Source organism: Caretta caretta, chromosome 2 (assembly GCF_965140235.1).
Source record: "Caretta caretta isolate rCarCar2 chromosome 2, rCarCar1.hap1, whole genome shotgun sequence".
Taxonomy (NCBI): domain Eukaryota; kingdom Metazoa; phylum Chordata; order Testudines; family Cheloniidae; genus Caretta; species Caretta caretta.
The window spans coordinates 6,719,283-6,745,201 of record NC_134207.1 but is presented as its reverse complement, the minus strand read 5'-3'; the positions used below and the strand labels follow the sequence as shown (position 1 = coordinate 6,745,201).

Here is a 25,919-nt window from a genome sequence, read left to right as displayed (position 1 = left end):
AAAACTGAACTACCTCCCCATCCCCAGCAGTGGTTGCTCCTGGTCAGGCTTGGAGATGCAGCCTGCTTGTGATCCGTGTGCTCTACATGTTCTGTGGGTAAAGAGAGGACTTCTCTGCCCAGAACAATCCATCCTGAGCGTTATATGAGTGCAGAATTCTCTCAAAAAATGCCCCACAAATGGGCAAAGCCAAGGGGGATAGATTGTAGGGAACATTCCTCCCTGGCTGGGGATGGGCCAGGTCATCTGATCCTCTTGCAAAGCTCTGATTGTTGTGTCTTCTTTTCCTCTGCTTCTTGACACCCAGGAGCATTCATGAATGTTCTCGTATATTTTCCATCCCTGATCTCAATGTTGTGCAGCAACCCACTGAGCTGCAGTGACCTTTCCATACCACCATGATCAATGCTCTGTATTGATTAGCTCTCCCACTGCTTCTCTCATCAGCCAGTCAACAAGCAGAAAAGCCCAGGCCTCTGGTTTGCCACTGATGGCTGTGTGAAAGCTACGTCCATGTCTTTCTGCAGGATATCAGCATGAGTGAGCCTCACCTCCTCACAGCTGAGTGTAATTTTTGTGGCTGTCCATGAACTGCCAAGGTGCTTCTGCCTCCTGTTTCATGCTGGCCCTGCTTTAAATCCAGTTGTCTTCCCTTCCCTAGCGGTGCTCAGATACTGCGGTGGGGGGTCATAGGAGAAGATAGCCAGATTGAAAGTGTGGTTACGAAGAAAGAACGAAAGAAGCATAGTTGTGTGGCTCTCCCTGCAGCTTGGAGAAGCTGGAGCTATGGTTCCGAACTGCCTCAATTTTGGCGGGGTTTGTCCCATCGGAAGCACCCTGGCGTATCAGGAGGTGTGATCTCCTGTGCTTTAGTGGGTGAATGCAGTCGCGTTTAACTTCAAGGAGAGGAATGTGCAGTGGCTCTCATGCAGTGGTGAGTGTGCTGTGCCGTGGCACCTTTGGGATGTGGTGTGTATGTAGCGTAGGTGGAAGAGGGCAGGCCCCGAATGTCCCCTCATCTCAGTATTTTCAGAGTGCACAGAGACTCAAGTGGAGTGCGGGCCAGAAGGGACGACTGCTGCCTTACGGGTTATTCTAGGATGAGGGCAATGATGAAGGCACGGGGGCTTTGTTTCCGTAAGGATGAAGCTGTGGTAATCTGGATACTGGAGTGAGATAGAGATGGTCACAGCTAGAGCAGACCTCAATGGCCAGTACTTCATTATAAACGAGCTGCTCATTCCATGACAAACCGTCAGCCAAGACTTGACTAAGGTTGACTGCCTTGGGGAATGCAGGACAAATCTGCATTGACCATAGGCAACTGGGCCTCATTGTCCATTGCCCTGTACCTTGTGCCGTCACTTACAATTGGTGCAGAATAGGTGTACTGGGAACAGGAGCATTTACAGGAGCATTTACAATTTGCATTGGTGTAGATGATTGCAGGTATTGCAGGGCCTTGGGGAATCAGGGCCATTCTCTGGGGTTATGTCAGGCCATGAAGTTGACAAGATGATTATGAGTATGATAATAATGGTAATGGAAGATTTCTGTTCAAGCAGACTGAATCCAAAAAGCCCTGGACTGTGGAGACTCAAGAATCAGGATCACAATTTTGTGTCTTGAGCCCAAGGAAAAAAAGAAAGTTGACATAGATTACAGTCATGTAATTTTTGACCCAAGGAATTTAAAGCACTTTGCCAATATTAAGCGACTCACCCAGTATCGCACCAATGGGAATGGAGTCCAGGACATGTGTCTTCCTGCTCTGATCATTGTACTAGCTAGCTGGAAAACCAAGCTGGAAAACCAAGAAGAGAGTATGCTTATTCCTAAACATATGCCACAGAAAGAAGGGAGGTTCCCCCTTCTGCCCACTCCGGTTCCTCTTTCACTTGGCTGTGAATGTCCAGATAACTTCCCATCCAGAGCATGTATTTGCCCCCACTCAATGGTTTGCATTACGTTTGCTCTGTGTGCTCTTTACCATGAATCAAAGCTCTGAGTTTTCCTCTGTGTGCTGACTATCTCACCCCACCCTGGGAATTTCAGAGATAACCCACCAGATGGCCATAACTTCCCGCATTGCCCTCTGAGAACACGTCGCCCTGTCCCAGGGAGACAGGAGAGGAAAAGGGTGCTGGGCACCAGGGATTTGGGGAAGTGGAAAAGGAAGGCTTTTCCAGACTACATGGCTTGCTGCTGCAGCATCTGCATCACCCAATCTGACACTGCACCATTGTTGGATTGCGTCTGCATGTGCCTTTTTAATCTTAGCATCTGTTTCTGTTGCCACCGAGCAGCTTCCACTGGGCTCATGGCCAGTGGAGAGCTTGACCCGTTTACCCCCTATGTCTTATGGCTAATTTATGTCAGACATAGGGAGACTTGGGCATTCTTCCATGACTGGTGCTTGGCACACACTGGTAGGAAATGGCGGAGCCAAGACAATTGGCAGCGTCCTCAGTGGTCCTTGATGTCTACTGTTTCCAGGTGGAGTAGAGGTTCCCAATTCTCCCCTCTTATCCCACAGTCTATTCCCCTTCCTTCTGCCATGCCTATATCCCTACTGCCATTCAAATGACCTGGTCTCCCCCAGCAATACGGTTCCCTCTTAGCCTTTGCAAGGGCTGAGATAATATTGAAAGCTGAACTGTGAAGGTTTTGTGACTGTTCAACCAATGTTTAACCTGGCAGATCCCAGCCAAGCCCTGGGGTGTCTCATGCCTTCTGGACTGGCCAGTGTCCTGGGTTAAAGGTAGCTCCTAGGGGGCAGTGTGCTGGGAGTGGTAGGGTCTGTGATTGCTAAGTGGAGGGACCAGATTAGAGCCTCTAGGCAAAGTCAGGCCAGACTCTCTTGCCTCCCCTTGCCAGGATCCACACACACACACACACACCCCAACCCATGTAGGCTCCTTGTTCCACCACCCTCTGTGGCAAGGTACTGCCTCCTGCTTCCTGTGTGCAAGCAGCAGAGGGTTGGTGGTTCAGAGCTGGAAGCTGTAGTGGTGATTTCTCGGCATGGAACATATCTGTTCTGAAAGAAGGGGATGCTTGCTGACTAGAGACTTCCAGAATATTTGCATTGAGACACAGGCTGGATTCACCTATCAGTGAACCCAGCACCAGTGTGCGTGAACATTGGGCCTAGATTGGAATGGGGAGTCAGAGAAAGCCTGGGGACTGAGCTGAGGTGAATTTGAGGTGGATATTGGGAAAAGATTGGGTTCAGTTTTCAAGGGAAACTGAAGCTGAATTTTCCAAGTAAGATAACTGCAGGCTGGAGTTTCCAAGAGAGGCTTTCCGGGGATGTGGGGGGGAGGATGAGTCTTGGGGAGAACTGGTTGAGAGCCTAGTTTCAGTGAGAGCTCAAGACCTGAGTCTCAGGGAAGTTTGGGCTGATTGCTGCTTTCAGCATAAACCCAGTTACTCTCAGTGTCACAGAGCCACAGCTGGAATTTGTGCTGAGCATTTATATTTGCCTGAACGCAAAACGGAAAGGGAAGTAAAGTGGAGTTGAAGGCTGCAGGCCGTGTACCAACAGCACATGGTCCCACTCAACACAGCCCGGGCACCTGGCGCACTGAGCAGCGAATGCTGCTTTGGCTGGGCCAGCAAGGAATCCAGAGCTCAGTACACAGCCCAACATATTTACTGTTGCCCGAAATTAGTCACTGATATTAAATTACTAGGCAACATGCTGGAATACACACTTCAGAGAGAAATCCTGCCGTAACCTCCAGGGGATGCTAGGAGAGCTCACTCTCTAATTTCCCTGGGCCTAAGGTCCTGTTTCGACTCAGGCAAACGCCCACCGATGTCAGTGGGAGTACTTGGATGAGTAAAGTGACTCATGCGTGGGACGGTGCCCTAAGTCAATTGCTGAGTAATGCAGTCACTTTCTTTTCTTTTCTTTTCTTTTCTTTTCTTTTCTTTTCTTTTCTTTTCTTTTCTTTTCTTTTCTTTTCTTTAATTAGAAGTGTACTGAGAAATCTCCCCAAATTAATGAGCGAGTTTAATTAGATTCCACACACGCAATTCAGGAGCAAGTCATAGCTGTGCTGTGCATTGATAATCAGAAAGGAGTAATGATTTGAGGCCGGGAGGTGCTAAAGTCAAAAGCTGCTACTGTGGATTCCCAGAGTCCAGCACCAAAATCCTTACTTAGACACCTACATGACTGGCCTGTTTTTTGAAGGCCTTTGTGCCCCCCAACTCCTGTGGAAAGGATATCAGCAGCACCTTTAGAAACCAATCAATGATTATTTTCTGTTTCAGGGATGCCTTGTCAGGTTAAGCAAAGGGGGGAAGTTAATTTTCAAGCAGTTTGCTGAGAAAATGCATTTATTTGTAATCTCCTTTTATAGCCTGCATGCCTGTGGCTCTGTGACTGATTTTTTGGAAATCTTAGCACGTCTGCGTTGTTGTTTAAAGCTGCTTTTCAAGGCCCCCTTTCACATCATTTGACCTGAAGAGAACTTTTAGTGCTTAGCAAGTTTCAGAAAAGGTTTAGACATTTATATGAATAAGAATAGCATCTGTACCGACAGTAGCTAGGATAAAAATTACAGGGGTTTTCAATCTTTGTCCTTCAGGGCACCAGCTGATCACTCCCTGGGGTCTGGAAGAAACTTCATCCTCATATAGGGTAGTATTGTACAGTCGGAGTCCTGTGCTTTCCCCTAAAGCATCCAGCTTTTGCCACTGGCAGAGACTGAGTATGCCACTGATTTGTCAGCGCATCCACTTCTAACATTTATATTCCTGTCTCATCTAGGAAGATAGCGTTGTCTAGTGGCTAGAGCATAGACCCGAGGTCTGTTCCTGGCTCTACCACTGACCTGCTGTGTGACCTTTTGGGAAAGTCACAGTACCTCTTTGCCCTCCCCCCTCCTTTGTCTGTGGAGATTATAAAATCTTTAGGGCAGGGACTATCTCTTACTAGGTATCTATACAGTGCCTAGCACAATGGGGCCCTGATCTGGTTGCACCCTTTAGGAGCTACTGTAATACAAATTAAAATACAGTAGTCCCCTCCCTCTTTTCTCTTTGCAGATACATCCGCTCAGAACGCTCTGTCATTCTCATCAACTTCTGCCTGTCCATCATTTCCTCCAATGCTCTCATTCTGATTGGACAAACCCAGACCCGGAATAAGGTAGGATACAAATTTCTTGTTCTCTGATTTAGCACTGAGCTGATCTGTTCAGGCAGCTTTCCCCTTCATCCCTCTTTGCCTCCCTCTGTTAATTAGCTATGTGTCAGAGACACCACTAAACGGCAGATTTCAATTTTCTTTCTTGCTCGCTCCTTGATGATTTGGGAGCATCCTCAGGGCTTTCCTGAAAAACCAATATGATATTTTTGAATATCTGCCTAGAGTTAGCGGGCACATGGCACAGCAAAGGAGCATGGTTGTTTGTAAGACTTTAGCCATTTTATCTTCCAAAAACTCAAAAAGACAGACGGGCAGGGTGTGGGGGAGGAACCCCAGCGACTCTGCACTGTAAATGCTTTGCCCTTCTTGGCTGGCTTTCGTCCTTGGAGCTCAAAGTATGTTGCAAGCATAAATAAAAAGAGCCTCACAGCACCCTCTCTAGCGTAGGAAAGTGTCATGAGACCCATTGTACACATTGCAGAGCTAAGGCATGGGGGCCCAGCACCTCCTCGGTATTTAGATTTCAAATCAATGGGAGTCAGACACCTAAGTACCTTGGAGATATGAGCCTGAGAGCTTAAATGATTTACCCAAGGTCACAGAGTGAGTCGGTGACAAAGTTGGAATACCCAGTTGCCCTGATGTAGCCACTAACGTACACTCCTTCTCTGTATTATCAAGCAGGCTACCATAATGACTCTGTTTGCCAGCCAAAGCATTTGAATTCTCCTACTGGCACCTTTTATAATACCAGCCAACTCTTATCATCCATCACTCTGAAGGCACTTCACAGAGGAGGCCACTGTGCTGTATTATCCCTATTTTACAGATCAGGAAACTAGGCCCTAAAAATGGGAAGGGACTTCTCCAAAGTCACCTACCGGGCTAGTGCCAGAACCAGGACTAGAACCCAGGTCTCATAAGATCAGTGCTAGCTATGCTGTCTCTTCTTGAAGCTTTATTACAGGGAAGCCCTAGGACTGAATGAGCAGACTGACTAGCCTTTTGGTCCCTAGAGAAGGCCTTTCAGTTCAGTGCCAGGGCATGTCTGGGGGCCAGTGTGGAAGACATTTCCCTGCTGCTGCTGCTCAGGTCATACTTTCTGTGGATAAACAGAGGGACTCAATCCCCAGGCCTGCAAGTCCCTCGTACGATGTGCACTGCGAAAGTAAAGCCATAAGCTTGCCCTCTTTGTGCATTGTGCATGGTCTGTTAAGTGGTAGAGTGGGCTGGGAGGGATGGCGAGAATGGCTTTGCAGGGGCTTTCACTGGGAACTTCAGCTGAAGCCAAGAGATGTGTGTGCCAGGGCGATGAAGAACAGCATCTCTCCAAGATCCTTCCCATTTAATAATCCTGGAGGACCACGGCTGTGACTCCTCTTTGGCGCTGGTCGCTAAAAAAGCAACTTCATCCTGGGGAAAAAAAAAAGTCAACAATTTTGGTGGAGCCGCTCCTGTGCCTTTATTTATTTCTGTCCCGCTTCGGTGCAAAGTTATGGTCTAGTTTGTCCTTGGTGTTTTTGCTCCCCATTTTATGGATGTCCCTCATCAGAGCCTTTAGTGGGCAATTCAGTGCTTCTGACTGTGATTGCAAGAGGCAGATTAGTTCTTTGAACATAAATATGCATGAAACCCCATAAATAGAAAGGTTATTCTTGGATTTCCGCTCAGCCATCTAGTAAACAGTCTCCAGGAGGGAACAGAGAAAGAAACTACGCAGAGAAAAGGTTTGGGCTCCATGGGGTCTAAATTAGAAATTTATAAAAGCTGAATTATTGATGATGGAGCGTCTGAAAATTTGGCAAGGGTTTGCAGCTCCATTTCCCCCCAAGGGTTTCTTTGTCATTGATTCGCTTCAGTATTGTGAATTTGTCCTTCATTTCCACCTGTGGCACTCCAAACGCCAGAATCTGATTCTATTTGCAAAACTCTTCAACGATGAAAGTGCTGGATAGGGGCTAAATAATTGTAAGGCAATACAAAAGGAATGAGCCCTGCATTATCCTGTCAAACATTCGTTTCTGTGAGTTGAGTAATATATTGTAGGCATGATTATGTGGCATTAATTAGGACTCAATTAATAAAGAATGAAAGAAAGGTAATGCAATTAATGCAAATTGACATGGGTTTATGGAAAATAAATTCTGTCAAACTAACTCGATGTCTTTTTTTGACGAGATTACAAATTTGGTAGATACATTTAATTGTATTGACATAATATAGTTAGATTTCTGTAAAGCATCTGACTTGGTACTGCATGATATTTTGATTAAAAAACTAGAATGAAACAAAGTTAATATGGCACACATGAAATGGATTAAAAACCGACTGTCTGATAGGTCCCAGAATGTAATTATAAACAGGGAATTGTCAACGAGCAGGTGTGTTTCCAGTGGGGTCTCTCAAACACTGGTTCTTGGCTCTCCGCTATTTAACATCTTTATAAATCACTGAAAGAAAACATCAAATCATCACTGATAAAGTTTGCAGATGACACAAAAATTGGGGAAGTGGTGAATAATGAAGGGGACAGGTCACTGGTTCATAATGATCTAGATCACTTGGTAAGCTGGGCACAAGCATAAAATATGCACTTTAATATGGCCAGATGTAACTGTATGCATCTGGGAACAAAGAATGTCGGCCAGACTTACAGGATGCGGCACTTTATCCTGGGAAGCAGAGATTCTGAAAAAAGATTTGGGGTCATGGTGGAGCAGCTGAACATGAGCTCCCAGTGTGATGCTGTGGCCAAAAGAGCTAATGTGATCTTAAGTTGGAAAAACAGGAGAATCTCTTGTAAGAGTAGAGAGATTATTTTACATCTATATTTGGCACTGGTGTGACCACTGCTGGAATCCTGTGTCCAGCTTTGGTGCCCATTGCTCAAGAAGGATGTTGGTAAATTGGAGAGGATTCAGAGAAGAACCACGAGAATGATTAAAGGAGTAGGAAACATGCCAAATAGTGTCAGACTCAAAGAGCTCAATCTAGCTTGACAAAGAGAAGGTTAAGGGGTGACGTGATCACAAGTTTCAGAGGAACAGCCGTGTTAGTCTGTATTCGCAAAAAGAAAAGGAGTACTTGTGGCACCTTAGAGACTAACCAATTTATTTGAGCATGAGCTTTCGTGAGCCACAGCTCACTTCATCAGATGTGTACCGTGGAAACTGCAGCAGACTTTATATACACACAGAGAATATGAAACAATACCTCCTCCCACCCCACTGTCCTGCTGGTAATAGCTTATCTAAAGTGATCAACAGGTGGGCCATTTCCAGCACAAATCCAGGTTTTCTCACCCTCCACCCCCCCACACAAATTCACTCTCCTGCTGGTGCTAGCCCATCCAAAGTGACAACTCTTTACATAATCAAGTCGGGCTATTTCCTGCATAGATCCAGGTTTTCTCACTTCCCCCCCACCCCCATACACACACAAACTCACTCTCCTGCTGGTAATAGCTCATCTAAACTGACCACTCTCCAAGTTTAAATCCAAGTTAAACCAGAATATCTGGGGGGGGGGGTAGGAAAAAACAAGAGGAAACAGGCTACCTTGCATAATGACTTAGCCACTCCCAGTCTCTATTTAAGCCTAAATTAATAGTATCCAATTTGCAAATGAATTCCAATTCAGCAGTTTCTCGCTGGAGTCTGGATTTGAAGTTTTTTTGTTTTAAGATAGCGACCTAAGATAGCGAAACTTCAAATCCAGACTCCAGCGAGAAACTGCTGAATTGGAATTCATTTGCAAATTGGATACTATTAATTTAGGCTTAAATAGAGACTGGGAGTGGCTAAGTCATTATGCAAGGTAGCCTGTTTCCTCTTGTTTTTTCCTACCCCCCCCCCCCAGATATTCTGGTTTAACTTGGATTTAAACTTGGAGAGTGGTCAGTTTAGATGAGCTATTACCAGCAGGAGAGTGAGTTTGTGTGTGTATGGGGGTGGGGGGGAAGTGAGAAAACCTGGATCTATGCAGGAAATAGCCCGACTTGATTATGTAAAGAGTTGTCACTTTGGATGGGCTAGCACCAGCAGGAGAGTGAATTTGTGTGGGGGGGTGGAGGGTGAGAAAACCTGGGTTTGTGCTGGAAATGGCCCACCTGTTGATCACTTTAGATAAGCTATTACCAGCAGGACAGTGGGGTGGGAGAAGGTATTGTTTCATATTCTCTGTGTGTATATAAAGTCTGCTGCAGTTTCCACGGTACACATCTGATGAAGTGAGCTGTGGCTCACGAAAGCTCATGCTCAAATAAATTGGTTAGTCTCTAAGGTGCCACAAGTACTCCTTTTCTTTTTGTGATCACAAGTCTATCAGTATCTACATGTGGAACAAATATTTAATAATGGGCTTTTCAATCTAGCAGAGCAAGATCTAACATGATCCAATGGCTGGAATTTGAAGCGAGACAAATTCAGACTGGAAATAAGGCATCATTTTTTAACAGTGAGGATAATTATTCACTGGAAGAACGTACCAAGAGTGGTGGTGGATTCTCCATCACTGACAATTTTTAAATCAGGACAAGGTGTTTTTCTAAAAGATCTGCTCTAGGAATTATTTTGGGGCAGTTCTCTGGCCTGTGTTACACATAAGGTCAGATTAGATGATCACAAAGATTCTTTCTGGCCTTAGAGTCTATGAATATGTCTGCTGCAAAGGAAAAAAAAAATCTTTTCTTCAAAAAGAGAAGTGTAAGCACCCTGTATGGACCCTAGTAGAACAGCTTGGTAAATTGGCTTGAGTAGCAGTCTCTCCTGTGAAAGCTGCTGGTTTGAACCCAGCATGGTGTAGCAATGGAAAAAAGTTCTTACTATCTCGAGACTTCTTGATGAACAATGGGTATGTCTGCACTAGAGCTGGAAAGTGTAATTTCCAGCTTTGGTAGATTTACCTGCTCTAGTTTTATTGCACTTGCGTGCTATAAATAGAAGTTCAGCTAGCATGGCATGGGCAGCGGGACAGGCGGACAGGGCCAGATTCTCAGCTGGTGCAAAGTGAGCATAGCTCTGTCAAAGTTAATGGTGCTACACCAATTTATACCAGCTGAAGATCCAGCCCAGAGGAATGAGAGATGGAGAAGGCCTTTTCAGTTATCCAGTCCATCTCCCTACCACTGTGGGATTATTTCCTATACCACATTTTCTAGTATTTTCCCCAGTCTAACTTTAACTATCTTTAGCTTCTTCCTGGTCCCTTGGGAGACTGCTCTCACTATTATGAAATTTCTCCCTATAGTCCTTCCAAAATTACCTTTTCTTAATGTCATCCCATTACTCCTAGTTATACCCTTTAGGACAATTCCTCTCCTCCTTGTAGACAGCTATCATCCCACTCCACAGTCATCATTCTCCCCAGCTATACATGATCCATTCGCTCAGTCTGTAAGTAACAATTTTGGACTGACTGGGACATGGGCTAAATAGCCTTCTGCAGATCTCACCTCTGTGATTTTGATGTCAGTAATATGGCATGTCTGGCTCTTTGGGTAGAGAAGTTTCCATGCCATTTTAATGTCTGAGCAGATCTATCCTCTACCTGAAGATAGATACATAAATACTTTAAAAGTCTGACCCCAAGCATTTCTGGCCACTTAGAAAATAAATCCTAATCCTGATCCCATTGAAATCAAGGACAAAAATCCAGTTGATTTGGATAGGACAAGAATTTTTCCCCATTGGATGCACTTCGGCTCCAATTCAGCAAAACTCTTACACACGTGCCTAACATTAAGCATACGCTCAAGTCCCAGTGACTTCAATGGGATGCTTAAAATTTAAGCACATGCTTCAGTGGTTTGCTGAATCAGGACCTTGAAGGTGAAATGCATCTTTCCATTGTCTGATTCCAGCCAGCTTCCTTCTAGAATGCGGTTTGGGAGCTGTTCCCCTTCCCTGCTGCTAATCTCACCTGTATCCCTTTCCTCCCAACTCCAGGTGATATGCACACTGGTGGCAGCTTTTCTGCATTTCTTCTTCCTCTCCTCTTTCTGTTGGGTGCTGACAGAGGCCTGGCAATCCTACATGGCTGTGACGGGCAGGTTACGGAACCGCATCATTCGCAAGCGCTTCTTGTGTCTCGGATGGGGTGAGAATTATGGGTCTGTGACTCAACAGCATACAGGAATCTAGCATATAGTGGGAGCGTGGGGGCCCTTTTATCATCTGAACATTAGTGTGCCTTTCTGCTTAGCTGGGGAGGGGCAGAATGGCAGTACTGGAAACAACTACTGTACCTGTGAAAGGGTTTGCTGGGGGATTGGATCTTTTTCTCCACCTTCCTTTCTCCCTGCATTTTCCTCGTCTTCCCTGTCTGTCTCATTCTCGCTCCATGCCCTTCATATTCTCTCTCACACTCTTTCTCCCTCCTAGTGAAACAAGCTCTGAAATTCGGTCTCCATGGCAGCAGGGTTTTCCATAGGCAAATCAACTATTAGTCTGGTGCAGATGTTTGCAGCTAATTTTTCTCCCTCTGTCTTTCCCGTATGTTTAATTTATTAGGCTTAAATGAGGCATTTTGTTGTAGAAATCAAATGCAATAATGTGGAGTGGGCTTTCAAAGATGTTACAAGCTGGTGTTCGGAAAGAGCAACATCACAAAAAGTTTGAACAAAAGCAAGTGAAAAACACGCACACAGAGAAAACATTGCACTGTACGAGTGACTCATTTTACTCCGGAAGTCAAACACTTTTCCCCAAGCAAGATATTTCTGATGCTTATAAAAGGACTTGGTGTGATACAGCCTGACATTTCAAGAAGCAGCCTCACGCCAGCATCTCAACTCGTGGAGTAAGCAGATTCTCCGGCCACATGATCAATCTTGCAGCTGACCTCCTTTTGTTTGACCTGGCTAACCTGACCTGGGCTCTTAGCTCTGATCCCCTTAGCTCTTGGGATTTCCTAGTGATATAGTTGTGAATAGAATATACCCCACAAGCTAAAGAGAGTAGTCTAAACCTACCAATGTCAAGGTGTTAAGATTAGAAGTAGAGCATTTAAGGCCATATTCTGCCCTTGCAATACTCATTGGCCAGGAATGGAAACCATACATATGTGCAAAAGCAGAATCTCAGTTGTACTATTTGGGAATATTTAAATAGCCCTTCCAATGTATTTCTGTACATCCATTAACACTACTGCACCTCTGGAAGTAAGGCTGGGTTCTGCTTGTCATTGAAAGGAGGGATTGAAGTGCATCTTCCTCAGATTTACAGAGCAGCTTCGGTGCGTACATATGAGTTTTCAATTAAATCTGCTAGAGCTTATGAACTAAAATAGTTAAACACGGGACTTTTAAAAATAAATATTGTGTGTATGCACACACGCACATATGCAGACACACATACACACACACACACACACCATTTTATTACTCAAACCAGGTGAGGGACACTGAAAGAATTTAAGTAATCAGGGGGAGGTTTCATTGTAATTAATAAACACTGGGGCACTTGGCTATTTTAGATAACAGAGAGTTTTGGGCAAACAACTTTCCCAAGCCTCAGATGGCTGCATTCATTTACAATGACAATAGGTGTCATTCCACCTACTGCTGAGATGCAGCCACTTCTGGGCTTGATCACATTAGCTGATGAACAGTGCATAGTAACAATTCTCAACAGATTAGCACAAGAAATGAAGAAGAATGCCATGTCCCAGTAATGCAGCAGGGAATTTTAGGTGTGTAGATGGTAGGTAGACTTTGGTCACAACACTGGGACAAATAACAACTTTACTGAAACGAAAACATATCTTTAAAAGCATAATTTCAAATAATTTACACTTCTGGCTACAGAGGCAGTTGATTTTTCATAGCCATTTTCTTTTTCAGTGGGATTTCTGAATTGTTATTTTAAATTCCTTGCCAGATTCTCTGCTGGTATCAATTAGTGCAGCTCCACTGACTTCAATGAAGCTGCATCAGTTTCTACCAGTAGTAAGTTTGGTCCTCTGCTTTCTTGTTGTTTCTCACTTGGATTTACACCTGCTGCTCATCCAGAAAAAAGAGGCATCGGACTTTTAGCAACCCCTAAGGGCTAAGACCACTTAGGACATGGAGGGATGAACTGCTCACAGAAAACAATTTCTTCATCAAATTTACCCCTTTTTAATACTGACAAGTTGCTTGTGACCGTATTGTAGTTTCCACGGTTATCCATCAAATGTTTGATGCTATCATAGTTCAGCCTCTGGGCTGTTCATTTCAAGTATTGCTTTGAGTATTTGATATTAGTAGTTTGCACATTGAGCTTATTAAGTGGATGTGTTGGTCACAGGCTACGATTATCTGGCCTGATTGGATGAGCAGAGCTCTTAGAGTCAAATTTTTGGCATAAACATCTGGAATTATGAATTCAAAATTCACTTTCTGCAACAAAAATGTTCAGTATTCCCCTGGGATTTGTTGTTTCAATTTGCACATTCCTGGAGGTAAACTCACTTGCAAGGATGTTTGTGGAAAGCAGGTGTAATGGGAGACATGAACATAGTACAAGTGAATTTCATGAATCTGCTTGAAAAATACTAGTGATTTTTTTTGCAAACATTTCCTCCACATTTTTTTATTTGCATAATTATTTTGTTTTACTTTGTATTTTTGTGGAAATTCAAATATTCAGTTCAAAAAAATCATGGAAATTTTACATTTAAAAAAATGTCAACCAGCTCTACCAACTTACACTTACTATATACTTACTCCTGCCTCGGGTTAGGATGGGCTAGATGACCTCTTGACTATCTCTTCCAGCCTTACATTTCGATGCTTTCTATGAATTTGTTTAAAAATTTAAACAAATAATCTTTCAAAGTTTTCACCTAGCTCTGATCAGTTTACAACGTATTTCAAAGGTGGCACCTGGGAGAGCACAGTATTTCTGAGAACCGCAGTGAGGAACTGTTTAAATATTGGCTCAGAAGTGTCTGACCTTCTGAATAACCAGCACCATTCTCTGGACTACCTGGAACACCCATCCACAGATTGTCCAAGCCTAACTCTTCAGCTGTTGAGAGCTGACAAGATCACTGTCTGGGTTGTCTGGCTACATAATTATCACATACAACTAGGCTCAATGCAGCCCGTCTAGGAGAAGGATCCTGAGAAGAATAAAGTCGTATTTTCAGCAAAGCCCTATCCCGACTATCATCAGTGCTGGAGCCTCTTGCCTCATGCTACCTTCTTTGGCAAAGCCATATAACATGTAGATGCTTGGGCTTCCTGGCATACGTTCCAAGGCCAGCAATGGGATGTGCTATTGATGGCACTGTAGGAAAGGGGTGAGGGTTCAGCTAAGATTTAGTGGCCAAGCGTTGTAGGGAAAAAGAGAAAAGAGTAGAAGGGGGGAAAGTAGGGAAGTCTTTCCGAATGACTCGTATGTTTACAGGGGATCAGGCAATTCTAGTGGATTGCACCTGGAGATGTGAGGTGGGAAGAGAAACCCATGATCATGTGGCTGCTCCTAGAATCTCCCCATATCGAGCATTAAGGCACTATGCCTGCAGGCTGGTTGCTCGCCCTGATATCTGACGAGTCTTAAAGTGATTTGCATCCCTGGAGGCTACACGCAGCTGCTGTGGATAGCCATCAGCAGGGTCAGTGGATACCTGCCAAAACTGTAACACTTTTTCCACAGCCTGATGTGAACCCTATTGCACAAGTATGGGGGCTTCGTCACAGCAGAGCTAATCCTTGTTCACTCGTGACCCCACTGATTCCTAATGGGATTTGCCAGTCTTTAGCACTTAGATGGCTTACTTCACGATGTCACAAGGAGCAGGGCTATAAAAAGCCATGTGAAGACCTCTCTAGTGGAACAGGCAGATGTTACTATCTGGTATTCAGGCTTTTTCACAGGGCAAAGGGAGGGCCAGGAAGGGGAGGGTGAACCGGAAAGTCACCCTGGTCTTCTTCATAGCTCCTTGGGTAGCTTATTGCTGGAGGAACTGGAAGGATCAGGAGGCTGTTAATGGGATACAGAGCTGTCATTCTGTGCCTGGGTATGTAATGACCTAACCTGTTACTACCCCAGAGCTGTTCAGTGCGCTCTATGAAATCAAATTGGCATCTCAGGCTGGTTCTGAGGGACCAGGCCTGCACATCACAATAGCCAGCTGGCTCTACCTGCCCTCCCACTTGGGGCAGCCTCAGCAGAGAGGGCGAGAAGGTGGTGCCAGGTCAGGATGGAAGCACCTTGGTATGGGGATGCGTACACCAGGCTGCCCGCATTGCACGTGCTCTGTCAATATAAGCTGAGGGTGTCATCAGCCTCTAGTGCTGTCAATGCAGCGTCACTCACCAGCACTACATGGCTTCGTGCATGTGTAACACGAGCAACACAGCTTTCCTGCCAGAAACCCGCCCGCCACTAGCCGTGGTCATTACAGAATGTCTCCAGCTAGGGGTGTCATCCTTCACCTACCCTCTTCCCCTCAGAGACGTTGGAAGAGAGCAGGTCTCTCTGAAACAAACAGTTCTACATGCTATGTGTCGCCCCCTAGCGGCAGGTCGACACCAGAGGATAGGAGCCTACTGCTACTACCAGCCAATGGAGTTACCCCTTCAGCTCACGTGGCAGAGTCTCATGTCCTTAGCCCTGAAGAGTCAGGGTTCAGGCGCTGCTGAGGATCCAGCTGGGGAGAGGGGTTTGTGGCAGAGAAGGACACGCTGAGCGAGGTGCAGCCTGCGTAGAAGCTAAAACGACTGACGCTCTTTTTGTTTCATTCCCTTAGGGCTGCCTGCCTTGGTGGTTGCCATTTCCGTGGGATTTACGAAAGCCAAGGGCTACGGCACCGTCAACTAGTGAGTAACAGGCCGCCTCTTCCGGACGCTTTCTTTCCCCACGTCTGTCCTTTTCTCCCTGCATGAATTGACTCTCCAGGGCACCTGTAGGAAGCGGGGCCCTCCAGCTCGCAGCCACGCCGACAGAGGCGCCCTTCCCGTGGGGAGGATGAGAAAGGAAGCAGCCTTCGCACTGCTTGGTTGCGCCAACCTATTGGCTGCCTGTTTGGGTCTGCAGGCTGCTTGACTTCTTTGTTCTTACCCGAGCATCTGTGTGAGGCTTTAGGAAAGAAAGGGCCTGAGAGAGAGGATGGGCCTGCCTGCAGTCCCGGTGCAGTCCGGTGCGAGCGTTCCCATTGGTTTGAGCGGGAGTAGGATCAGCTCCTATATTCCCTTTCCCCTTTAGGCGGCTGGAAGGCAATTCCCCCCAATGCAACATAACGTAGCATTATTGTTTTTCTCCATCTTCCGAATCATCTAGTGCTGGCTACTGTCAGAATCACGACAGTCACTAAACTCAAAGGGTGCATCTACCCTGCACCCTAAGCCCATGCTCTGACTCAGATTTGAGCCCTACACACACATCAGTCTGACTCAGGTCAGGAAGCACCCAGGACCTGGGTTCTAGGACCCTGCTAAAGGTGCAGGTCAGAGCCCGAGTTCTGCTGTGACTGAGGTCTAAACCCTGTCATTTTGCAGTGTGGACACAGCTCCAGCTGCAGACCCGAGTCAGAAGGTCTGCGTAGTTTAGGGTGACCAAATGTTCCAATTTTATCAGGACTGTTCTGACATTAGGGGCTTTGTCATCTATAGGACCCTATTATCCCACCCCAGCCCAATCTGTAACCATTGCTATCTGGTCACCCTAGTGCAGTGCAGTACGTATGCATTAGCTCGGCTGTGAGAGCCGAATCTGGCAATTGCAAACCGAGGTTTATAATGCAGTGTGGTTTCTCAAGCCTGGGCTTGGAAACACCAAGTCCACGAGCCTGGATCCCACACATCTGGGCTTAGTGTGCAGTGTAGACACACACATAATCAGTGTGTCCATTGCAGCCCCTTCATTCCGCACACAGAAAAGGCCAGATGGCTGGTTAGATTAACTGCTGCATCTATGACGTCATTTTGATGTAGGTATTTGGTATTTGGAGAGTTTTTAAGAGGTCGGTTTGGAAGACTTACCTTTAGGGGTGGTTTTAATATTGAAGTTACGTGAAGTAGGAAGAATGTCTGTTGGGTGGATCTCTGGGGTCTGTTTTATCAGTCACTGCTGGGAACTGCAGGATCCAGGCCAGAGTTTCAAAAGAGCTCAGCCACCAGGTAGGCACCAAAATAAGGGTGTGGTTTTCAAAGGGAACACATTGGGAATGGAGCATTTTGGAAAATACGGCCTTTATTGATACGCCTAAATAGGAGCCAAGCCAAGTAAATCCATCCGTTTTAGTTCACAGCAATGCTCTGCTGGCCATAGGGGAACATAGAATCAGTGGAGGGATTTTGAGTACCAGCCTCTGGGAAAGTTGTTGATCAGGAGGCTTTCCAGGTCTGAGAATTGGAGATGGAGTCAAGGCTGGCTCGTGATGGTAATCACTAGTGCCTGCTAGCGCGGGGAAAATAGTTTTTCAGAAATATTCTTGGAGATATTCGCTGTTTCGTTTCACCCCTGAAATGTCATGATTTCTCCTTCCATGTTCTGGGCCACGTGCTGTTTATTTACTTGGAAACAGGCAAATTTGCCTGCTCACAAAACCTTGAGTGGGAGCAGCACAGCACCCACCTTCGAGATGTGTGTTGGGGACAAGGAGAATGGGTGGAAATGGCAGAATGAGACAGAGAGGGGTGAATAAGGGCATATAGCCCAGGCTGGAATCACTCAGCATAGAGCAGAAGCAGCAGCAGCATTAAAGAAAGTGTAGCTGAGAGAGTGTACAAAGAAAGGTTTCAGAGTAGCAGCCGCGTTAGTCTGTATTCGCAAAAAGAACAGGAGGACTTGTGGCACCTTAGAGACCAACCAATTTATTTGAGCATAAGCTTTCGTGAGCTACAGCTCACTTCATTGGATGCAGTCAGTGGAAAATACAGACAGTTTAGCCATAGCGATGTAGGCACATTGCACCCAGAGGAGATCAACTTCAGCAGCAATAAGCCAGTCTGTTCCCCACCCTAATTCCACTGGGTCCCCAAAGCACTCGTGATTCTATGCCCTGGAGTGATGCTGGAGATCCAGCCAGCAGCAGCAGAGTTAGACAGACCTGACCTGGGAAAGTTAGCGTGCAGCAAGCTAGGATGTGAATTTAAAGCGCACCCTCTACTCTGTACTAACTCCTCTTGTGCACTTCCAAAGTGCACACCCGCTATGGTGAGCTTTTTCCCATATAGACAAGCCGTTCTTCTCCAACCAGCATCCCTGCTCCCTCCTTTAAATATGTAGCCAAAGCACGGCAGAGTCTGAGCTGTCATACTCTGAGACCTGTATTCTGCACTCAACACACATCCATTGCCCAATTCTCCACTGCTCTGCAACTTGGGTAGCAAAGGGTGTGCAAAGAGAAGGTTTCAGAGTAGCAACCGGGTTAGTCTGTATCCTCAAAAAGAACAGGAGTACTTGTGGCACCTTAGAGACTAACAAATTTATTTGAGCATAAGCTTTCATGGGCTACAGCCCACTTCATCGGATGAAGGCAGTGGAAAATACAGTAAGACGATTTTATATACACAGAGAACATGAAACAATGAGTGTTACCATACACACTGTAATGAGAGTGATCAGGCAAGGTGCACTATTACCAGCAGGAGAGAAAACAATCCTTTTGTAGTGATAATCAAGACAGGCCATTTCCAGCAGCTGACAAGAATGTGTGAGGAACTGGGGGGGGGGGGGGGGGGCGGGAAATAAACATGGGGAAATAGTTTTACTTTATGTAATGACACATCCACTCCCAGTCTTTATTCAAGCCTAATGTAATGGTGTCCAGTTTGCAAATTAATTCCAATTCAGCAGTCTCTCGTTGGAGTTTGTTTTTGAAGTTTTTTTGTTGTAATATTGCGACTTTTAGGTCTGTAATCGAGTGACCAGGGAGATTGAAGTGTTCTCCGACTGGTTTTTGAATGTTATAATTCTTGACATCTGATTTGTAAGACAAAGAGAAGGTAATACACTACTCACTCACTCACGGCGTTGGTGGTGTTTGACCTCATAAAGTGCAGGGTCATGGAGAAGTAGCCCACTGTAAATTAAGGTGTTATAAGAGGCAGTTCCTGACATCTGTGTCAGTGTCAGGACTGTTTTATGGGAACTGTACGGACTCACCTGCCTCCGCTCAGCATCGGTCACTGCCTGGAGTTTAGCCCGGACTAGAAACCTAAGATGCAAGTAGGCGTGCAGTGCTTCGATCCTGGTTACACTGCTCAGGGCTAAGGGGAAGTGCCCATCTCTGGAGTGCAGTGCCCAGATCCTGGTCGGTGTTATTGTAAGAACATCATAGGTCCCCACTCAGTGGGGTGGAAGTTTGAGACGGGAGATGTTCACCCTGAAATAGAGCCGAGGGAGGAGCGAGGAAAAAGGGAGAGATGCGGGACAGAATTCTCCATCTAGGCTGCAATGATCCACTCGGTGCAAACAAAGCTCGACCCCAGAGCAATCAGTGCCCATCTTTCCTTCCCCCTGCACACCAGGGCAAAGCAGTGCCAGTGAACAGAGAAACCTTACTGGCTCCTCTTTGCCACTAGATCTGCATGCTTGCTAAGCGGCCAACAGGCTGCCGTGACTTTCCATCATTCCCGGGGCAGGCCTGCTGCCTGCGCCTGAACCAAGCTGGAATCTGCCCAGGAAAGCTGATGTGATTGCCCCTCTCCTTCCCTTTGCTGCTAATCCCTGACTCCTTTTAGGCCGCTAGCCACTGTCACTCCTCACACCCCGGGACAGGACGTTGGCTGCTGTGCGGCCCAGCGGGATGGCTGGCTGCCGGCCATCGCTGGAGCTGGCTGCCCGGACTACTGCAGGAGGATCCATCATCTCTAGCAGGAGCAGCAGCCTGAATTACCCAGTGCCCTCTAAGACTATGTCTACACTACACACCGCTGGTGGTGGCATGTAGGGCAAGTGCAGCTACGCGCTGCAGTGAAAAGGCTGCTGCATCCACACTGCAGCGTGCACTACGTGTCAGTGAAAGGCTCTGGCAGGGCAGAGACTCCAGCAGCTGGGAGTGGCCCAAGTCTTTCCCCGCTTGCCAGAGCCCTTCTTCACGGCCGGAGTCTTTTTCTGCAGTGGGGAAAGGCTCCAGCAGCGAGGAGACTGCTGGACACTACGTGGCTAAAACAGCAGTGTGGACCGGGAGGACCGGCTTGGGCGTGCAGAGAGCCGTGTGGGGTATGCCCTTGCATACTCCCCCATGCCCTGGAGGCAGGTCTTTACCCGCTGAAGCCTACACGGCTGTTGATCCCCAAGCTAGGGGGGCTGTGCGGGTATGTATGTCACATGCCACTGAAAGAAGCGGGCAGTGTAAACATGCATACGCTGTGGCATGAGGCAGCTGATTCCTGCCTCCCCTTCTGGGTGCTCTGGGTGGAGGCAGCAATGTGCCTAAATCCCCAACTCCCAGATGGAGCTGGCTGGCCCAATGCACGCGTCACAGCAAAACACCTCCACTGGGGTGTGTTGCAATGCTGCAATCCAGAGTGCAGAGGGGAGAGACGCCTCCTGGAACTGACCCTCAGCAATGCAGTCAAAGGGCCCAGTCCTGTTCCTCTTGGTGCGAACAGGAGTTTGGCCAGTGACTTCAGGGGGAGCAGGGACAGGCGCAAAAGAAGCAGTGGACCGTGAAAGCTGAGCTCCTCCGCTGTACTCCGAGGGAGTAGCTGTACTCAGGAGCAAGCCATCTCTGCCTGTGCAGAGCACGCAATGAGCTCATGCACACACACGGAGGCTCTCAGCCTTCATCCAATGGGAAACTCTTAGCAGGACCAACCCTGGCGTGCTGTGTCATTAACACCGCAGCTTAGGAGATACGTACCCCGCCAGCCCCAGAAATAGCACCCAGTCAGCCATTTATAATGCTGCCGTCCTCCTGCCACTCCTTGGTTGAGCTCCTGCTGTCTGAGTTAGAGGAGACTCCTCAGCACGATGCAAAGCGCTCCCTGAGCCCAACTTGGGTGGTAACTGCACCAACCGCGCCTGCGTGAGGTGCACATCATGGCCAAGGCTCCTGGGGAGAGGGCTGTGGGAGGAGGAAACCATCAATCCCCCCTTTCCTAACCAAAAAGGGTGTTTTTAAAAAAAACATAGTAGCTCTACAAAGCCGCTGCACGGATGGCTTGGCTTGATTGTGTGGGTGTGGGTGTGTGTGTTCAGCCATCACACACTGCTCTGATCCTGCCTCTGTGGTGATACATACTGCAGCTGTGTTAGTGAGTCACTCAGGAAAACACACAAAGATCATTTGGAAAGATCCCATTCCCCGCAAACATCTGCTCTGGCTGGTTTACAAGAGGGAGAACTGAACAGCGACTGTGTCCTGCGACTCATGTCCGCCCTACACGCTGCACCTGAACCCATGCTCGAGGCTTTGTTCAACCCCTTGGTGGCTGTTGAATGCTGTAACACATCCAGCAGAGCGTGCCTGGCTCAGTGGAGAGTGGCTGTGGCTGAAGTGTTCAGAGCCTACTCTGAAGCCGCTGCAGAACACACCCGGGGTCTCACGAGGCAGGCCAGAGCCTGGCAAAGGAAATACCCTTTCGGAGCTCCCTGTAATTGAGAGGACTGTAACCTGTGGGCAGCGTAGGACTAGCAGAGCTCTGTGAAACAGCTGCTGAATGAAGGCAGGGGCATGCAATCCATGGTTGGATCTGGAAGAGGTGGGGAAACTGGTGCATGTCCCTGTAGGGCCCGGGATTTTAGCACCTTGTTAATTGCCCTCTTGGGAAGCATGTCTTGCCTTTAAGAGTGACCTGTAGCCTGGTAAAACCCTCCCAGGGATTTATCCTGCAGCTGCCTCCCTTTGACTCTGACAGAGCAGGAATTTCCATTATCCAACTTCAATGTTTTTGTAGTGCTGCAGTGCACCATTAAACAGCTGCTGTCAGTCCACTGGAATTGCCAGGGCATGAGGTGGCAAAGCAGGTGCAGTCAGTGAGAAGGGCAGAGCCGTTCCAGCAGGTGCTGCAGTCTCCACTAAGCTGCTCGGAGCTGGGCTGATGTAATTAGTGATTAATTAGGCCTTGCATTTAATAATCATTATTATGAATGGCAAATACCTTGCATTTATACATGACACCTTTCACCACCTTTCTCAAAGCACTGAAATGGCTAAGTATTATCATCTCCATTGTACAGGTAGGGAAACCGAGACACAGAGGAGATAAGTGACTGACCTAAGGTCACAGATGTCAGTGGCAGAGCTGGGAACAGAACCTAGGTCTCCTAACTTCCTGTTCTCTGCACTAAACCATTGATAAATTGGTGCCTTTCACTCCAAATGACATTAAAGCACGTTACAAACTCTCTCTCTCTCCGGGCTTTTTTCACCCACTGCTGAAATGCTGTCACGGTGTGCACACCAGCAGTACACCAGCTAGAGTCAGGACGTGAAGCGTACAGTGTACTAGAATGTGGTCTGAATCCTCAAGCTAATTCTCCCCATTCTTGTACAAATGCACAAGTCCCTTTATGAGCACAGTTGGTGAGACCCTTGCTTTTACCTTTCATCCAGTTGATACAATCAGAGTGGGGCTTGAGAGTCAAAGTTTGGATCCAGATCTAAACTTCCCCAGGGTCTGGGGTTGTTCAGACCTGGGGTTTTGATTTAGCTCAGTTTAAAGGGAAGAGCCATTCTCAGTGTTTAGATCTGGATCTGAACTTCTCCGAGCAGCATGGGGGATTGGATCCTTGGGTTTTGGTTTATGCCCATTATAGAGATGTGTGACTCAACTGCAAGATTTGGACCTGGTGACTAGATGGGTGGTTTTGGTTCAGACCCATCTCTAGATACCATGGCAGAGGCATTTGGAAATGCTACGTGTTCTGAATCTTCAGTGAGCATCTCTGGTCTTGCCAGCCTGATGTTTCGTCTTGAGACAGTGCCATCTGGAAGGAATGGAAAAAGGACAGCACCTTTAGCCACACTCCCTGAAGTGCCATCCGTTGGTTGAAATTGTGCATGTTCTGACAGCCCATCACAGCTTTAATCTGATGCCATGAAATTTCCTGTCCATGCATTTCCTTTGTTGTTTTTTTTCTAAATGCCAGTTTAGAATGAATAACAGTGGAAGAGTATAAGAGCTGACATGATGAACCGTAAGAGACTTGACAGTGTCCCTCTAAGCTTCTTTTAACCCCCTGTGATTTTGTGATCCTAACAGTAAGTGCATTAGCGTCAGGGAGCCTGGTTTTCTCCCGGAGATGCGTGGTTAAGGCAGACACAGTTTAGCTGAGTATAGACTTTGGTGCTCACCTCTTCATTCTGCAGCAGCTTTACCTCTGATCTTGCCTGCAAGGGAAGGGAAAAAAGTAACATCCAGCGGAGACAAGATTAGCGCGGCTTAGTGCTGACTTCTTGTTCAGGACAAGATTCTTGCATCTGAGTGCCATGGGAATGAGCTGCAAAGTTTGCATCATCCCGTTGGCACTTTGAATCGATGCATGACCCCTCTGCATCCTCATATTGTGAACCAACGTAAGAAACATATTCCTGTGACAGTGCAAGGCCCGAGATAATTTTGGAGGGGCTCTTTTAGCTGGCAGGACAGAGCCAGGAGATCATCCTGAGATCCCAGAGATCAAGGGGAATTTGTCCTGAATAAAAACTTCAGAGTTTGTCCTTATGTTTCTGAGGCCCATTGACTGGCTGTCTTCTTGATCGCATCTTTCCCAGTGCCAAAATACCGTCTTCTTTGCTCTGCTTTTGGAGTGCTTTGCAATGTTCATGTTAAAGGGCAGGAAATCTTTCCAATTTGCCTTTTAACAACATTTGACGGAAGCCGCTCCAGTTACCTGGAAACCCATATGCAATCCTTTCAATGGACCGCATAGATGTCGTACGTGCATAAACCCTCCGTGTGCCTCGCCACCATTTATCGTGTTCTGTTTAATGCACGTGTGACAGCCACCCTCTTGGCCAATGCACTGGGGATTGAACTGGGGACCTCTAGAGCTAGAAGCAGGAGCTGCTACAGTGTGAGCTAAAGAACCAAACTCGGTAGCTGTGGGCTGCAACAACGCGTAGCTTCTGTGGATCAGCACTGAGGGAGGACCAGTTATACTCTCACCAGCGGGTTCACATGCATGCAGATGCTTAGAGAAGTACAATTGCCAGGCTTCAAGGACACTTTTCCAAGTATCTCAGAGAGAACCCCCCCAAGTTTCTTAGCGTCCCAATGCTCCTCTTGGTGCTGAGAAAGAGCCTGACATTGAGAAATGTCCTGCTTCATGCCATGTAGTGTCACGGTACCAGGCCTCCGTGCCTGTGCAGTTCACCAATGACCAAGAAGCCATAATGTAGGTGGGGAGCACTCCACATTAACCTCTGTGGCAGAGCTCAGATTCCCATCTCCACCCCTTCTGTTATAAACACGTCAGCTGTGGGATGCTGGCATGAGACCCACTGCATTCTGGCCAACAAGCTGTGCCTCCGGAAATGACTTACAGGTTGAATCCACTTCTGTACAATGGGCCAGCGCAAGGTCGCAGCACCACTTGAGGCCTGCTTCGGCTCTTGGGGAATTCAGAAAAGGATCGGACACATAACAAATCATGACAGGTTTCAGAGTAGCAGCCGTGTTAGTCTGTATTCGCAAAAAGAAAAGGAGGACTTGTGGCACCTTAGAGACTAACCAATTTATTTGAGCATGAGCTTTTGTGAGCTACAGCTCACTGCATCCGATGAGCTGTAGCTCACGAAAGCTCATGCTCAAATAAATTGGTTAGTCTCTAAGGTGCCACAAGTCCTCCTTTTCTTTTTATAATAAATCATGAAGTGGTCTCGGGGAATGCCTGGAACAGCTGCTCTCTGTCTGACTGCTACTCATGAATGGTTGACAGCGTCTAACTCCAAAGGATATTTTTCACTTCTTGTCCTAAATAGTTGCATGGCATTGCTGTGTGCTGCTAAAATGCTGGCTTGTTCTACCCCAGATATGGCTGCATTTCAGTGGTATTGAAGAGATTCCCTCTGTACGTTATCTGTAAAGCACTTTGGGATCCTTCAGTGAAAAGTGTTCTGGAAATGTTAGCTATTTGCATTAATTTAATGGGCTTCATAGAGTCCCAAGATCCTGATACAGAAGAGGCTGAGAATCGCTGCACTAGGCTAATGACCTTCTCCGGAGTTTCCTGCCTGGAATCACTGCAGAAGCCAGCCTCACCCTCTCCACATCTCTGCCATCAGCCACCACATCTGACAGCTTTGCACAAAAGCGCTTCAATTAGGCACTGTTATCCAGTGGTCCAGGCAGTCAGAAAGGATGAAGGACAATGCCTGGTGATGTGTGAATTTCCCTTCAGAAATCCTGATATTCTAAGGGAGGAGAGGGGCTGCCAGGGATGTGAAGGGAACAAAAGCCCTTGTCAGTCTGAATCCTCACAACTAATTGCAGCGCGGGACTGAATACTGTCAGTTCCATCACTCAAAGGCATTCCGCCTCGTCTGCCGCTCAGGCCGGCGGGTTAGCAGATCACTGCGTTCCTCCATCTCCAAGCTGCTCTGTTCAATCACCGTTTTCCCCGTTGTTTAAAGATGGCACTGGGAACCAGGTCCCAAAGGTAGGGCTTTATTGAGTTCTAGGCACAGCATTGAGCAGAACGTAGGGTGTAGGTGACATCGTCCGAAGTATAGCTCTGGGAGGCAGGAGGACTCAGGCGTCCTTGGGTCACAGTCCTTCCCCTGCCCTCTCTTGCACGCAAGAAGGAAGTCAGTTACTGCAGCCCTTGATGGAGAGCCACTTTCTGCCCCTTTGGACCTTAGCATTGTTATTAGAGCTGGT

The 25,919-nt window shown here is 47.0% G+C and overlaps 1 protein-coding gene across 11 annotated transcripts in view; it reads left to right on the top strand.

Annotated features, from left to right (window-relative positions):
- Positions 1-25,919, top strand: part of ADGRB1 (adhesion G protein-coupled receptor B1) — a 378,079-nt gene that overhangs the window by 301,011 nt on the left and 51,149 nt on the right. For all 11 annotated transcript variants that reach the window (XM_075124906.1, XM_075124905.1, XM_048841798.2 and 8 more), the window contains 3 exons: positions 5,059-5,161; positions 11,107-11,257; positions 15,896-15,965. In XM_075124906.1, the coding sequence (XP_074981007.1) occupies positions 5,059-5,161; positions 11,107-11,257; positions 15,896-15,965 (324 nt within the window). The remainder of the gene's footprint in view (positions 1-5,058; positions 5,162-11,106; positions 11,258-15,895; positions 15,966-25,919) is intronic.